This window comes from Panthera leo, chromosome B2, assembly GCF_018350215.1.
Source record: "Panthera leo isolate Ple1 chromosome B2, P.leo_Ple1_pat1.1, whole genome shotgun sequence".
In the NCBI taxonomy this organism is placed as follows: Eukaryota; Metazoa; Chordata; class Mammalia; order Carnivora; family Felidae; genus Panthera; species Panthera leo.
In genome coordinates, this window is record NC_056683.1 from 86,799,987 (window position 1) to 86,817,398 (window position 17,412).

The window sequence follows — 17,412 nt, forward strand, 5'->3', positions numbered from 1 at the left end:
TTCTTTAGAGATTCAGTATTTCTAGTGTGCTCACTCCCTCTCCATACTCCCTCCCTTTTCTCTGTCCATTTTGGGGTCAGGACACCTTGAAACCTGTCCATGGTTTTTAAAATGAGACAAGCAGAGATGAATTCAGAAAAGCAGGCTGTATGGATATGCCCATTAGCATTTAATTTAAGATGTTAGAGATAGTCAAATTTTACAGGCTCCTGTAGCATTTGACACTGTGACCCAATTCACAAATGCTCCACATCATTTCTACTTGAAATTCACAATACTGAAGCAAAAGGAGCATTAAATATCCTGCAGTTGTGCTTTAAAAGGTACGTTTTCCATTGTGAGATATTGTTTGTGAACTACTAAAAAGATCCCTTTTTGTGAGTGAAAATTAATCCTGAGCTCATCTTGCAGAACAGCTTACCTTTTCGTTTTTGTCAAATGGCACCAAGATAATGGGAAGCTAACCACAAAAGTAGTGCTTTCAAACTGTAAAAATAAGACAAATGCTACTGTATTTACTCAAAAGCAGTATTCAGTGCTTTCCTGATTCTCTTGGTGAATGCTACATCCTTATTAAGTCTTGTGCTGGTTCCTAGATAAATAAGATTAATTCAGCAAACACACTTCCTACCCTCTAGGAGCTGACAATCAAAAGAGCTTTTCAGATATTTCATTAATGAAAGAACATTTGTTAAAGCTTCTTTCTTTAACTCCCTAGAAGATATGTTTATTTTCATCTTGATTAAATTTATATGAAGCTTGCATTGCCCCATTTTAAATAACTTTAATTTATTCAGACCTACTAGAGGGACTTTGGATTTCTAATACTCATTAAAATTAGAACAATGTAAAATTTCATAAACATTTTTTAAATGCTGTAGCTTTAGCTTTTCTCTATCTTTGTAAATATTATTTTACTCTCATCCAAAAAATTACATATAAAACATTGGGAATTAACAGGGGGTGCAGTGGAGGCTGGCTTATGGTGTCCTGAGGTCACAGAGCATGTGAAACTTCTCACCAACCAAGAGACCCTGAGTTAGTTTCCTAACCACCCTTAGTCTTCTACCAGGGTAGTGTGGAGTGACAAAGAATGAGACACAGGTCCTGCACTGGGACTCAGTGTAGTAGAGGGAATAGACTCAACAGATAATTCTAGTATAGTGTGTGATATATGTGATGATAGAAGTCTGTCCTGGGGACAGAAGTAGGGCAAAGCAGGGGGTACTTCATGCAGGTTTCACAAAGGTTCACAGCACCTTCTTCCTAACTTGGCCTTAGGTCCACTGGGCTGCTTCCCATTTACTCATTAACCCCTCCCTGTCATCATGAGTGGACTTCATGATCCAATCATTTCAATAATTCTCCTGCCCTCTGGCAAGCACTCGCTCTTGAACAAACCCAGGGGTCCAATTGTCTGTGCCTGTGCCCAGGCAGCTGAACCCTATGGGAAGAAGCCAGTTGACAGGAGAGCTTTGTGTGGGATCTACTCAGCTCGCCAAGCCCTCCCTGTACCCCACACTAGTGTCCCTCCACGCCTCCCTAGCCCCCACTCACTCAGCTGTAGCTTAAACTCAACCACCCTTCACTGGCTAGAACCAAAACCTCTGCCCCTCAGACTCAGAGACAGCACCTTTTCTTCTGCTTTTCAGAACAAATGTACAAGAGGAGAGTCTCACAGCAAGATGAGATAAAATGAGGCAGTGGAGAGTGTGAGGAGACAGATGGGCAAGAGCTGGACTGGAAAAGGGCCAAGGCGGAAAGTTGGGAGATGCTAGTGAGGAGGGTGCAGAGGAGGGGTCTGAGGAAGGAGCCTGAGAATGTGGGATGGGCAAGGTCAGAGGACAAGTGTTAACGAAATCAAACCAAAAAAGAAAGGGCATGGTGAGAGGTGTCCAATACTGTTGGGACATCAAGGTCCAGAATATTTCTCTGCAATTTTCTCTCAGAAACTACTTGGTAATTTCAATGAAAGTAGCTTTAGGGGAGTAGAAGAAAGTGAAAGCTAGAATGCAGTGGTTTAGGGTGTGAAAGAGGAGTGAGGAAGTACAAACTGTAGGTATAGGCCAGAAGTCGGGATATCACCTAGAGCTCACTCCCTGAATCCGAGCTTGCCAGACAACATTCTGATTATTATATTATTATCCTCTGCCTACTGGGAGAGGATGTGCTGTTTCTAGGTACACACATATTTCAGCCCATGTGACAGCCACGGTTTTTCTTTTTTTCTTTTTTTAAGTTTATTTATTTATTTTGACAGAGAGAGAGAGAAACACGTAGAGGAGGGGCAGAGAGAGAGAGAGAGAGAGAGAGAGAGAGAGAGAGAGAGAGAGAGAATATCCCAAGCAGGCTCCACAGCATCAGCACAGACCCTGTTAGGGGTTCAAACTCATGACCGTGATATCACGACCGAGCTAAAACCAAGAGTCAGGTACTTAACTGACTGAGCTACCCAGCTGCCCTGCTACATTTTTTAATTATAAATTAATAAACAGCATTTTGGCTTTAGGAAGAAAAAGGAGAATAGGAAGGGAAGAAAAGGATGAATGTTTGGCTTACAGAAAAGAGACTAGCTAGAAGAGGAAATACAGTGTCAAAGGAAGGAACTCTTTAAAGGACACAAGTGCATTAAGCAAATTGGTAGATAAGGGAAAGGAGAGAGCAAAATAGAAGGGGACAGGAATGGGGCATTCTTTGGTTAGTAAAGGCTGAGAGCACCTCCTGGGTACCAGGAATGGTGATGAATGGTAATAAGTCCATGGGATACCACAGGAGGAGGGATTTGGGAGGCTGTCTTGGACAGGAGAAGAGGAAACCCCTCAGACTCTAAGCCTGGAGGGCAGGAGATGATGCGGGATGTGGACCTAAGTTAGCTCCCAGATGAGGGGCAGCAACCTGAGGAGGTTCCTTGTCGATTGAGTCAAGTGAGAGACAAGGTTGTCTGTCGAGGTTGTGTGGTGTCAGGACGAGTGTAGAGGGTCTGAGGGAGGTGGCCTTGGGTGGAAAAAAGCCTCTGAGAGAAAACAGAGGGAATGGACATGTTTTAAAAATTGTCTGAGCTCATACCAAGGTTGGAAACCACAAAATTGTGGTGGCCCAGTTTGTAAATTTCTGTCCTAGTTTTTGGTGGTATCCAGCAGAGAATTGGAGAGGGCAGATCCTTGGATTCACTCAAGATGGAAGGTTTTTAGGCTGGGAATGGTCTGAAGGACCCTATTGGAAGGGGTTCAGCTTGTTGGGTTAGGTGAGTGTGAAGGACGTAAAGTTTGCTTGAGGGAGGACAAAGTGAGTTATTCAAGTAAGTACATGAGAGAGTGTCTGTTAACCCTGCAGGCAGCTTCCATGTGAGGAAGCCATCTGCCTGATATAGGTTTGGAGCTTGATAATGTGGCATTATCAACTTAAAAGTTCCTAGTGACCTGGAATGTCCTCTAAGAATGAAATCCTCTTTGTTGCTTTAGATTCTCACAAACCGTCTGTCTCTAGCACTTACTTTTTATCTTCTCTTTTCACTTCTGCCCCTGCCTTTACCATTCCCCATCTGAAAAAGATAAAAACGAAACCACTGCAGTGTTGTACTGAGATGAAGCCAACAGAAATGTCCATTCTACAATGATTTTAAAAGAGCTAAAAGAAAAAAAAAATTAATAAAAGAGCTAAATGGCTTGAAGAAAGCAAATCAGATCACTTACATTCTCCAGAATAATTAACAAAGGTTTTATCCTAAATGGACTTCCCTTTATTCTAAAGAAGTAGCATTTTATTTACCCTCACATTGCTGCTCAGAAGATGAGGCTTAAAGATGCTAAGTGATTTTCACAGATCACTCAACTGGTATTTGATAAAGTTGGAATTTGATCTCTGCATCTCTGGTTTTTGAAAACCATGCTTTTCCCAAGAAACTAAACAATACAGTTGTTTATCACTACAACAAAGATCTCAAAAACAGATGCTTACATTATAAAAAGAATTCCCAAATGATACAACTGAAAGTAAAAGATACACTGAAAAATCATCATACCCAGATATTTGTTTAGATCAACAATGATTTGATTATTTTTAATTGTTTAATTGACCACTTTTCTCAGGGCACAAGACTTGAGCCACATAATGTCTACCTTTTTGTGGAGAGAACAGCCTTTGTTTAGGCGATCCATTTGTGTCTGTCTAGATGGATCTAAAAAAGGGTAGCGTAAAGGGGAGCCTAAGTGGCTCTCGTGGGTTAAGTGTCCAACTTCGGCTCAGGTCCCGATCTCGTGTTTTGTGGGTTTGAGCCCCATATAGGGGCTCTCTGCTGTCAGCATAGAACCCACTTCAGATCCTCTGTGCCCCTCTCCTGTGCCCCTTTCTCTGTGTCCCTCCTCTCTCTCTCTCTCTCTCTCTCTCTCTCTCTCTCAAAAATAAACATTAAAAAAAAGGTAGAATAAAGAGTGAGCTGAATTACTTACCTAAGAATATGGGAAATATATCATTTTCTTTGTTCCCAAGAGGAGAGAAGAAGGTTAAAGCTACATCATGGAAATGGGCAATGGCTGAAGAATCTGGTTGATGGCAGGAGAGGGATAAAAGATCCAACAAGAGGCACACCTGGGTGGCTCAGTTGGTTGAGCGTCCAGCTTTGGCTCAGGTCATGATCTCATAGTTTGTGAGTTCGATCCCCATGTTGGGCTCTATGCTGACGGCTCAGATCCTGGAGCCTGCTTCTGATTCTGTTGTCTCCCTCTCTCCCCCTTCCCCACTCGCGCTCTGTATCTCTCTGTCTCTCAAAAATAAATAAACATTAAAAAAAAAAGATCCAACAAGAACATAGCAAGCCAGGACACCAGAGACTGGTAGAGGTGACCTTGAGAGCTTAACCCTGCTTGGACCATGCAGAAATCTTTGGAGGCAGGATTACAGCAATCTATAGAATGAGTAATTGGGAGTTAGAGACAATATTATTGATATTCTGAAGGGCAGCTAACATCTGCACTGTGGTAGATATTACCCTTCATTTATTATTTCATTTATTTTAAATAATACATGTGCATTACTTACATGTTTTGGGTCACAAGTTTATATCTGTTCACTCTAGGTGACATAAATATAATTTGTATTTTCAAGTGCCTCAACCCTTTATAGATATTTTGTAAATTTGAGACTTCCTTTACAGATTTTGAGTCTATTCATTACCTATCCATTTGTGTGGTTTCTTCAAGTGTGACAGAAATAATAAGGATAATAGTTTTAATTTAATGCATGGATTAAGTATGCTCCTGTTCAAGATGCTAATTTAGTAGAAATATTCTTGGCTTTAATTGTTCAGGTAGCATTATAAACACTAAAAATATGGACAGTCTAATGTGAAAAAATAGATAATAAGAAAGTGTTTTAATGTAAATATTATTTATCATAAATATACCCATGGTATCCCTATTTTTAGGGACTAGTAATGAGTTTGGTTCTATTTAAAAAATGACTAATATGAACTCACACTAATGCCAGTCATTCCTTTGATAATTAGACTATAAGTGTGAAGTTTTAGTTTTTTGAGAATTAGAGCAAACATATGGAGGAGAAGCTTTACCATTAAAGGAAAAAGCCTTTGGTACCTTATAAACCAGCCAGTAATTCTAGTAATTGGAACAAAAATAAGAAATCTGTTTCAGACTACAAAATTCATTTATCTATTAATTCAATATTCTATACTTAGTTATTTTTTCAGTATTCCATATATACTCATTTATACTTTTTTATGGAAAAGATAAGAAATTTCCATAAATAAATGACTACAGTGCTATAGTAAACTTCCTCTGTGGATTGCCTGTATACCATGCACTCTGTAAGACTATACCAAACCTGTAAGAGAGAGATCGTCATCTCTAGTTTGCATATGAGGAAACTGAGCCTGGTTGTGTTAAATCCTCCCCCCAAGGATAGAGTCATAAAGGAACCTCTGTGGGGTTAATGCCACATCCTGTCTGGAAACTAACCCGCTACTCTAGCATAAAGCTGGGCACTTCAGGCCTCCGGGAGAGTAGCAGAGAACTTAGATGGTTTTCCACAATCCTCAGTTGGCTGGCAGAGTTCCAGCCTGGAGTGTCTTTCCTGACAGCATGGACACATTCAGTTCTTTGCATCCCGCTCTGTCCTAGTAAGGGTACCACTCTGTCCGCTCTGTCCTCATAAGGGTACCAGTGCTGTATTATGTACCATAGGTTTCTGCTAAAGCGTGTAGTATAGGACTCTATATCAACAGATGTATTTTCTGTCCTTGAAAAAAAAATAGCAGAGCCACCAGACTTGACCTATCCTGACCAATGCATACTAAGAGCTGTTTTTCTAAACACACTATTCTGTAGACATTGTTAGTCTTGACCAGTTCTTGCTTTTGAGCGCAATGAGTTTGGGAGTCAGTGAATTCCAGCAGTGGAGGCAAAAGTTGCTTGTTTGGCAGTCACCTGTCATCCTTTCTCTGGTATGCATTCATCCATTTGTCACAACGTTTTGTGAGGAGCCGAACAGGGAAGCTTAAGAAAAATGCTTTACTCTTGTCTTGATGATAGAAAGCATTTCTCACTGCTGGTAGCATGGTGGTAACTTTTCATTCCTTCTGGCAGTTTTTAAAGACTTATTTGACTTTGGGGGAACCTGCAGTATATCTTTAAGTCACAGTTCAAAAGTATGAGACAGGGCTGTTCATTTTCAATTTTGGCTGAAAAGTCTTAACTTCGACTGTGGCACTTCAAAGTTAGGGAAAACTTGGCTTTAAAAATGGATGCTGATACGAGATGGCATATTTAATGACAAATGTATCTATAGAAAGCTGTTAAGATGCAGATTATCCCCCCTGGGGTGGGGGAGGGAGATCAAAACTGCCAATCTATAAAATGTACTCGATAGAGGGAGGCATAGAATCTATCTTTGCAAGTGCTTTGATTGCAGGGGACAGTATAGCAGCATGTGGCATCATAACCCAGAGCAGGCAAATCAGCTTGATGACTTTCAAAGCCAGGAATACTGCTGCAGGCAAGGGTACTCCAGTCTAGGAGAAATTAAAACATATAGAGACTGTTATTAATTCCATATCTATTTTTGTATAGTCAAATCTGTATGCAAATCCTTAGCATCTCATTTCAACAGATTAATCTAAAAGTGAGGAGTGTTATGTGAAGAGAATGTAATGATAAGCTGTGCACATAACACTGCTAAAGCTGTGTGGGCTGCGAACTTGGATGCTTTTTTAAAATTTATTTTTTGTACTGAGAAGAACTGGTTTTTATTTATGTGATCATTTGGAAATTATTTCAAAGAAGGAAAACAATAGGACCAATTTCTAAGGTTTTCCCTTGCAATCCTGACTTGGCAAAAGTTACAACACTGGGTTTTTTAGGCACCTCCCGTGGTTTAGCATTCCAGAAGTAATCAACCAAATAACTAACTAGGAATTTTATGTTTACTTCCACCTAGTAACCCAGTATCTCATTTTTAAGCATTGTCATGTGAGTGAAAATTTGTATGTAAGGGTAAGGAATCTAATTACCACGTGCAGATTAAGGGAAAAAAATATTACGAATGCATCTGTAAAAGAGAGTAAATAATAATTCTGAAGAGCATGAAGATAAATTGTATGCCTGGCTTAGGAGAAAGGATGTAATAGCTACATTCTAATCCATTGGTTGTACATTTAATCTATAATGGGCAGACTCTGATACATATAGTAGTGTAAATATTTTCAAATAGTGTCATAAACAGATAGTTTACTGCAGTAGATATTAATTCTGTCCCATATTTCTAAAACAAGGAGAAAAACCGTCAAAGTTTTGAAATAATGGGTGGGAGCTTTGCCCTCTGCTCCCTCTCATTTGGAGAAATGATTATAGGCGAGCTGGACATTAATCTGGTGGTTATGGCCCAGATCAAAAGCACTTGGCAATCATTTTAACCCTGAAGACTTGTGAGGTCTCACTCAATAGATTTGATTATTCTTGTGTAGTTATGCTGAGAAAGAATTATTGGACATTCAATTTTTAATCAGATAAGAAAAGGAAGGTTGGGAAGAAAGCAATCAGGCCTCTGTATTTATTTGGACAAACATTTTGACTGTGTAGGCATTTCAGCCCCAGCTTTCTTAAGTGTATTTTCTTTTCCTATGGTTTTATTTTAAGATGAGACATTCTTTTTTTTTTTTTTCCAATTTATTTTTTTATTTTTTATTATTTTTTTTTAATATATGAAATTTATTGTCAAATTGGTTTCCATACAACACCCAGTGCTCATCCCAAAAGGTGCCCTCCTCAATACCCATCCCCTACCCTCCCCTCCCTCCCACCCCCCATCAACCCTCAGTTTGTTCTCAGTTTTTAACAGTCTCTTATGCTTTGGCTCTCTCCCACTCTAACCTCTTTTTTTTTTTTTTCCTTCCCCTCCCCCATGGGTTTCTGTTAAGTTTCTCAGGATCCACATAAGAGTGAAACCATATGGTATCTGTCTTTCTCTGTATGGCTTATTTCACGTAGCATCACACTCTCCAGTTCCATCCACGTTGCTACAAAAGGCCATATTTCATTCTTTCTCATTGCCACGTAGTATTCCATTGTGTATATAAACTACAATTTCTTTATCCATTCATCAGTTGATGGACATTTAGGCTCTTTCCATAATTTGGCTATTGTTGAGAGTGCTGCTATAAACATTGGGGTACAAGTGCCCCTATGCATCAGTACTCCTGTATCCCTTGGATAAATTCCTAGCAGTGCTATTGCTGGGTCATAGGGTAGGTCTAAGATGAGACATTCTTTAAGAAATGCAGAGAAGACTTTCTTTGAGGGCAGGAAGCTCGTTTCTCTGTTCCTTGTGGACTTACTCTGCAGATAAAGCTTTCATTGATCTTAAAAGTAGTTGTAAGCTTCAGAGAGAATATATTTTAAAAAAGCCCTCCAGTTAATAAAAGCCATGGTCAATTATATGAAAGATATAATCTCCTTATTGGGGGTGAACGAGAGAGTAATGATTGGCCTGAACATGTTCCCTTCCCTTTATGGATCCATTAGTATTGATGGATTGTTCCAGCTCAGCTGAGGATTGTGCACTAATACTCTGGATTCTGGTTGATTTGACTCCTGGCCATGAAGTTGATGGTAGTGACCTATTCAAGATATTTGAACTGTCAAAGCAAAAATTATACTGGACAAAGTTAAGCAGATAAGGAAGACTTTGTCCAAGACAATATTGCAATAGGGGAGGGAGACCAGAATGCAGTCTGAAATCAACTCCTCTGAAGAACAAGAGGCAAGAGGGTTTTTAAGCACTGGGGTGAGCTAGTAGAAAAGTACTGAAGGAGTTTTGGAGGAAGATTGATCTATGTGATATAATGAGCTCATTCAGTTACCCCTGATTTTGTAAATGTTTTTCTCAATGACTGGGCCATTCTTGCTTTCTGATTGGCACCCATCAACATGAGGCTCTTACCCTCCATAGAAACTGGGAGATAGGGACATTTACTTCCTTGATGATTACATTTCAATGGGATGGCTCTTAGGTCTGGGAGGAAGATCTTCCTGGGTTGTAAAACTTGCAAGAAGCTTCTTAAATGACTTATATCTCAAGGAGGCAGAGAAAGAATTTACAGGTTTTCTAAAGTAAGAGCTCTAAGAAGAGGGATGTCAGGGGCCTAAGAGACAGAAAGAAGCCTGTGTAAAGTTGAGTCATACTGAGAAAAATGTTAACACTGTTTTGTTCATTATTGTAACAGTACATACTTTTTGACTTAAAAATTTTCAATAGGAAACATTTGTAGTGTGGCTCAGTTTTATATCTTTACTGCAAAATTAGCTGCTTCTATGTGCTACTTATTCAAATGTTATTCATTTTATGCCAGCATCCAGAACTCTGTATAATGCAAAAATCTCTGAAGAGATTTTTTTGGGGGAGGGCAGTTCTCATAGTCTTGTTATTTTACTACTTAACATTTAATATCTCCTAGTATTATTTTTATATAGTGCTGATTTATGTTTTTTTTAGTTTTTCAATTTGATAGTAAAAACTAAAGTAGAATCAGTAGTTTCTGGGTTTTATGGGGATCAGTGTACATCACAAACATGAAAATATGAGGACAGATAAGAGAAAGTTTGTTAGAAAGGTAATGATTGTTTAGTGGTTCTTGACTAATCAAAAGGTCCTGAGTCTTTTGGATCTAAGCCCTTGTCAAGAAGGCTCTAGAAAAGTTGCTAACAACAACTACACACAGTGCTCTTAGTCATATGTGGCTTAGCGAGCACTTGAAATGTGGCTAATCTGGATTGAAATGTGCTGTGTTAAATATACATTGGGTTTTGAAGAAAGTTGGAACAAAAGGAACATAAAATACCTCCATAAGCTTTATATCAGTTTCACGTTGAGATGATAATATTTTGGTTGTGTTGAGTTAAATAAAATTTATGTTAAGTTTACTTTCACTATTTCTTTTTTTTTTAAGGTTTATTTATTTTGAGAGGGAGAGAGTGTGCACACACACTTGCATGTGTGAGTAAGTTAGGGGCAGAGAGAGAGGGAGAGAGAGAATCCCAAGCAGGCTTCATGCTGTCAGCACAGAGCCTGACATGGGGCTTGATCCCATGAACCATGGGATCATGACCTGAGCTGAAACCAAGCTTAACTGACTGAGCCACCCAGGTGCCCCTCTTTTAAGTTGTTAATGTGGCTACTGGAAAACTTAAAATTACATCTGTGATTCACATTGGTGGCTCTCATCATATTCTTCTGGACAGCTTTGGCTTTAGAATTCTTTTGATAAGTAATGCCTTTTCTTAGATATGGTTCTTCCAAAGAGATATCAAGACATTAGTGTGTTAGTATACAGAAGGTTAGAGCTTTAAAATTGCCAAAGGACAAGAACTTTCCATGTAATTCTGTCCTGGGCATAAATTGTATAGAGATTTGTCTATGTGTGCTATGTTCATTCCCACTCCCTGCTATACTTTGCCCCTCATTCTGGCCATGCAGAGCAGCTTGTCAGAATTGGAGCCTCTTGGTAATCTCAGCATACTTGTTGCTTGCTCTCAACTGGATTGCTTCTAAAATGTTTCTTGAAAATGAAACTGCTTCAACAATAAGCTTCTTAATTATGTCATGGGTTCACCACGAGGGTATACAAACAGATCCTCAGCAGTAGCTAATTTTCCTTTAATTGTATCTCATTCTTATGTTGGAATATCCTATTTCGTATTCATGAAAGCTCTAACACATGTTAATCCATTACAGGTGGAGTAACTAACACAGCACAATATCAGAACAGACTAATGGTATATGAACCTAACCAGGTAAGAATCATATAAGAAAAACTCATTACCTTAATTAAAATGAATTTTAAAAGATTTCCACAGTAATTAGTAGTTGAAATGCCAAGTCTGTACACACACGTGCATCTTAAACTTGTATAGAGAAACGGAAGCATCTGGATAAACTGCCTTTCCGTTGCTTTTTTTTTTTCCACACAAAATTTCAGCTCCTTTAGTTTTATGCTATACACAATGCTTAACTCTTTCAGAGTTTTGCATAATGTAGAAGGAAGGGTAAATATGTTGATGAGTTAAATGCCCTTTAGTTCCATTATCTCAAGTGACTGTTCATATTCAGAGGCATCCAAAGAAAGGATTTTGATTGTCCTGTTGCTATGTCCTTTTAGAAAGCGTGTCCTTCCAAGAGGGGAACATACTTATTGTTTCATTACTCCCAACTAATATAATAACTTTTATTTAACTCCGTGTAGCCAGAATGTCCTAGCAGTGTCTAGGACAAGTCTGAAGTAGAAGTATCTGAAAAAAGTGTATGTATTTCATCTAACAAATGGTGCCTGAACTGGAAGCATTTTGATGGTGTCTGTCCCTTCTTCTGTCTACTTATCATACACACTCAGTGGTTTTTTTGTCCCCAAAAGAAGAACTATTTTTACTCTCTTTCCCTTCTACCAAAATCGCAGTGGCCTTAGCAAATGTTTTCAGAATTTCACCATGTCTGTGATTTTCGTAATGTAAATATTTTTCATGATTATGACAGTATTCCAAAATGATTCGAACGTGGGATTTAACATTCATCAGCCGGAGATAACAGAACATGAAGTGACAGGTTAGCTTTGGCAGCCTGGGTCAGGATTGGCCACCAAATGTGCGTCCTGAATGACCTCAGTCAGCTTGGTATCTTTTTATTTCAACATTATTTGATTCTGAATGTAACGAAGGTATTTCTCTCTTTGCAAGTGTGTTTCCTGATGTCATTAGAAGCTGTAGATTTCAGAGACCACATGTCCATGGGCCAGATGTCTCAAGAGGGATCATTAATTGCAGTTGCTTGAGTTTGGTGCACACGTGGTTAAAGAGGAAGAAGGTGTTAACATTTCTCAAATGAGTTCTGTTTCATGTTTGTATACACACACTCTTTTTAAAAATTCTGCTGGCATATTGTTTACGGTGGGTACTGGCAAACATCACATCTGCTTGCATCTTGCTCAGAATCTCAATAACTCTATCATTCAGCCCTGGTGCTTATTTCTCTTCTAGGCCTTTGTGGAGAGTCGATAATGCCTGCCATCTGCCACAGAGCACATCGCTACCTGCCAACAGGCAGGCTGGGGTGACCTCTGCTTCCCCACCACTGATTAGTATTCACACGCTAGCTTATTAGGAATGACCCCACTAGGCCTCTCTGTTTCTTTGCCTTTGCAGAGGTTGGCGGCTCACCTGGCAGGCACGGCAGTGAAGGAAGCTAAAGATATAATCAGGGGATGCAGGCAGGCTTTATAAACCAGATGGCGTCCACAGTCCTGTGGCAGGGGACCGGACTACTAATGCACACGTTGATTCCTAATAGTGGAATAGGTTGCCTCATAGAAAGGACCTGAGGAAAGCATCATCAGAGTTTTGAGTTAAGTCCACTCATGTGAAGTGTATTGAAGATATTTCTTCACAGAACATCTGATAGAAAGGTTTGGCTACTTTATTAAAGATGACATTTGATTGGAAGGAGATTTTTAGGACATGTTTAAAAAGGGGGAGCAAGTAAATGCAAGCCTTGCAAATTGTACAAACCATTCTTTTTTAAGTATATCTTTAAAAGAGAAATTAGAAATGACCTGGTAGATAGGTCTTAGTGAATGGACCAATATTTATACAATTTTTTTTTGCTTATCCCTTTACAGCTTTGTAAACTGGTGAAATTCTAAGTATTCAAAGCATCATATGATTTTTCTAGTCAAAATCCAAATTTTTCTTGGAAAAAAGGAATCCGGGTTCTTCCTGTAGGTTAGTGTTCATGTAGAAAGGAAATGGTTAGGTTTGCTTACATGTTCATTACTTGGTTGAGATTTAAAATTAAGATCGTATTTGATTTTCATCTAATTTTGCAGTTTACATTAGATTTTTGAAAGGAGCCATATTTAAGAGGAGTTGATCATGTCTTTCCCATTACTAGCATGACCCAGGACCAAATAGTTGAGGTTTCACCATTCTTGAAGTTGTATAAAACTTGGCTTTCTACCAAAACAAACAAACATGTGCCAAGAAATAACTTTCCCCAGTTTGGTAGAAGATTTAATTATAAATATGTTAAAGGGACTAATACAAAGGCCACGTGGGACTTTGTTGTGAAACAAGATCTTAGCTCTTCCATTGATCTTGGAAGTTTAATTTTGGACAGAACAGCAAAGTCACCCTAACCCTAGCTTATGTAGAGGCCTTGGGTGGCCAAGGATTATTATCACAATAATTTTTTAAAAGTGTGACAACATTCTTCTAAATGTTTCATGAGTATTAACTAATTTAATTCTCACAACAAGCTTGTCGGGTAAGGTATGATTCCCCCCACTTTAAAGACAAGGAAACAGGCACAGTGAGGTTAAGTAAATTGCTTGGTGTCACACAAAGGTTACAAACTTAGGCATTCTGGATCCAGAGCCTGTTTTCTTTCTTTTTTTTTTTTTTAATGGTTTATTTATTTATTTTTGAGAGCAAGAGATTGACAGTATGTGTGGGGGTGGGGAGAGAGAGAGGGAGAGAGAGAAAATCCCAGGCATGTTCCACACCATCAGCACAGAGCCCAAGGTCAACAAACTCTGAGATCATGACCTGACCCAAAATCAAGAGTCGGACACTTAACCAGCTAGGCCTCTCAGGTGCCCCAAGCACCTGTTTTCTTAATCATTATACCTAGCCAGGTGCTTTCACTCTTCCACAATTTGTGTAAATTTTCTCATTTGGGTGAGAAACCATCAGGAAAACTTCCTTGGGCTCCCGTTATAAAATGAAAAATGCCCTATAAAATGCAACCTATAAAATGCAGCAGGAGGAAATGCCTTATATAAGTTGCAAAATAAAATTGGCATACATGCTTCATCCACACTTGCTCTCAGGTAAGACACCCCTACCTTTCAATCTGTAAGCAACAGTCAAATACAATGCGATTGACACACATTAGAGTCCTGGCTACTAATGAGGCGCTGCTGTTTCTGCCATGGAGGTCGCCTGTTAACAGAATCCACCTGAATTTCTTTCTTTCTTTTTTTTTTCCCTCCCCCAGAATAAATGGATAAGCCGCAGCCCTATGCTGCAGAGAAGGGTCTACCATTCCATGGCTGCTGTTCAAAGAAAACTTTATGTTCTTGGAGGCAATGACCTGGACTACAATAATGACCGGATCCTTGTGCGGCATATAGATTCTTACAACATAGACACCGACCAGTGGACGCGTTGTAATTTCAACCTGTTGACTGGCAAGTACCTTTGACTAAGTAAATCAGGAAAAGCAGAGATTCAAGAAATTGCCACACTTGTTTTTTTTTTACGTCTTCAGCGCATCTCTAAATATCAAGTGCATGGTGGCAGAACACCTTGCTTTTATTAACCAGAAAGGTACCCTATTATTTATCTCACAAAATTTCACCAATTAGGTGGCTGAGCTAGTTTCTCAGGGCCTCTCTTACCTATGTGCATCTTCTCGCTTGGCTGAGAGAGGTATGTCAAGTCCTTTCTCGTCAATAAGTATTCACAGAGGAACTTTGATCGTTAGGAGGAACCAGAGAATTAAAAACTCTTTACAGAAGCGATTTTTTTTTTCCTTTTCACTTTTGGTCCTCTTTTATTTGAGTTCAGGAGTAGAGTCTTCATTATTTGTTACTGTCACATACAGTTTCTGGCTATATTCTTCTAACAACGGAATCTTAGAGCAGTTCTGTGCCTAGGGGTTTGGTGGTATTTCTGGCCACCTACCCCTTCAAGCATTATCAAGAGTAACGCTAGGTATGGACCCTCACCTCAAAAGGGAATAAAAGGTAAGCTGTGAACAACTTACCCCTGACGTTTTTTTACGGAGTTGAAAACCTTCTTTCCCTTGTTGGCTCATATTATAAACCTCCAAGGGGATCAGGTCCTTCCCAGGCTGCTCTAATAATAGGAAAATCACAAGCCCAAAATGGTAGCCTGGACTGGCACCTGAGGACATCTTAATATGCCGAGTGGATGCTCAACCACTCACGGCTACGGCTGGGGAGGCAACACTGAGTGCCAATGTGAAAGGGTTATATGCCTTGCGTGGAGCTCTTGTTTTTGTGAAAATGATCTTTGGGGCCCACCTACAAGGACTTCACTCTCTCTGAGTTGCTATAGTAGTACCTCAGCCCCTCGGTCCCTGGATCTGCGATTCTGTCTGCCATAGGATCCAGGTTATTTATTACCACAGTCAGTCCTGTGTCAGCCCATCAATAAAAAGAGACTATCTCACTCTCTGATAGCCTCCAGGGAAGAATATGTGGTAGTGAGTTATTCTGTCTTCTTTTTTAAATGGGGGAGGAACCTTTCATCATTTTGGCGTGTCAGTATCTAGGGACTACCCTAGCTGGTCCCAGATCGGGAACTTTAATATAGTCTTAAAACTGTTGTGTATGAAAAAAAAAAAAAAAAGGAGGGTAGTAACTTTATCAATCTTTTCTGTCATTTGTCTTCATTTGGGGGACAATGGGGGCATGGCTCTGTTTTATTGGCTTCTTGGGGTTGCAGCTGTTACTTTACAAATGTAAGCACTTGCCTTAAAGCATTTGTAGGTACAAGAGGTATTTTGCATTTCGAAATATACCTTATTTCCACCACTGTAAGTTAATGGCATACAACATAGTATAGAACTCTTATTTTGTTATTGCTTATTATTGCTGCATTTAATGCTGTATTTACTAACCTGGCTGGCTAGTACGTGTTTTGGCTTGGTTCTGACCTGACACAGATTCATTCTCTGTGAAGGAGTGGTTAATTCTTCCCTCTGAGTACTGGGAGGCAGTGATTAGTTGCTGCGAAAATCCTGTGGAGCATACAAGTGTGCCACAGGGGGAAATAGTATCCCTCAGTGGCAAAAGGGTTAATTAAGACATGTAAGGAAAATGGATTTATTTTTTCTTTTCATTCAATTTACTTTAGGCCAAAATGAATCTGGAGTTGCTGTCCATAATGAGAGAATATATTTAGTTGGTGGATATTCGATTTGGACAAACGAGCCTCTGGCTTGTATCCAGGTGAGTGGTTGAAGTTCCTTTTGAAGTTTGTTCAGGTGGTTCAGTGAGGTTACTTTTTGCAGTGCTGCTACTGAAGAAAGAGATATTTACTCCTAGAAAGAGGTTTGCGCTCCCTTTGTGTAGCTAGTTCAGTCACTAAACTTCATCCTGCTTCCTAAAAATGATGTCTAATAAATTATTGAGCCCTACTGAAGGTAAAGTGGGGAGGAGCTTTGAAAATATATACAGTAAAACCTTGGGTTGCGAGTGTCATGCAAGATGAGCAAACATTTCTAATTTTAACTTCATAAATGAGTGATGTCTTGCAATACAAGTAGTATGTGACGCCGAATGTCACATGATCACAGCTGAGCCAATGATTCTTGAAATTCACTTTGATATACGAGTGCTTTGGATTACGAGCATGGTTCCAGAATGAATTAGGCCTGCAAACCAAAGTTTTACTGCATAATATATCCTGAAAATGGGGAAAGTGGGATACCTTTTTCTCCTAAACCAAGAAAATCTCGAAATCTTTGGTAATAGTACTTTCACACTCCCAAAACTTTACAAATGCCTCCTTTCCACTCAGTTGCTTTATTTTCTGTATTGCAATTTGTTCATTTCAATCAATTCCACCTACTAAGGTGTTCTTCCTTCCTGGCAGAAGTTGTGAGCAGTGGTAGTTTATGGTTAGTCTGATGGAGGTAGCCTCTTCCCCAGAGAACAGCCCTGGCACATCAGCACGTGAGCAGCCCAGGGGAGGCAAATTGCCCCCCGAGCTTTTCAGAAAAGCAATAGCTTTTGCTGATATACATATTCAAGGTTTTATTATTTTATTTTTTATAATTGTTACTATTGTTTTTCTGTTTTACATGTTCTCTGATGTTATTGACATGTAT

At 39.4% G+C, this 17,412-nt stretch overlaps 1 protein-coding gene across 16 annotated transcripts in view; it reads left to right on the top strand.

Moving 5' to 3' along the window:
• Positions 1–17,412, top strand: part of KLHL32 (kelch like family member 32) — a 244,189-nt gene that overhangs the window by 194,113 nt on the left and 32,664 nt on the right. For 13 of the 16 annotated variants that reach the window (XM_042939405.1, XM_042939412.1, XM_042939403.1 and 10 more), the window contains 3 exons: positions 11,242–11,300; positions 14,551–14,743; positions 16,437–16,531. In XM_042939405.1, the coding sequence (XP_042795339.1) occupies positions 11,242–11,300; positions 14,551–14,743; positions 16,437–16,531 (347 nt within the window). Of the gene's footprint in view, positions 1–11,241; positions 11,301–14,550; positions 14,744–16,436; positions 16,532–17,412 lie in introns of those variants that run through there. The other 3 variants (XM_042939413.1, XM_042939416.1, XM_042939409.1) reach the window with 2 other exon arrangements.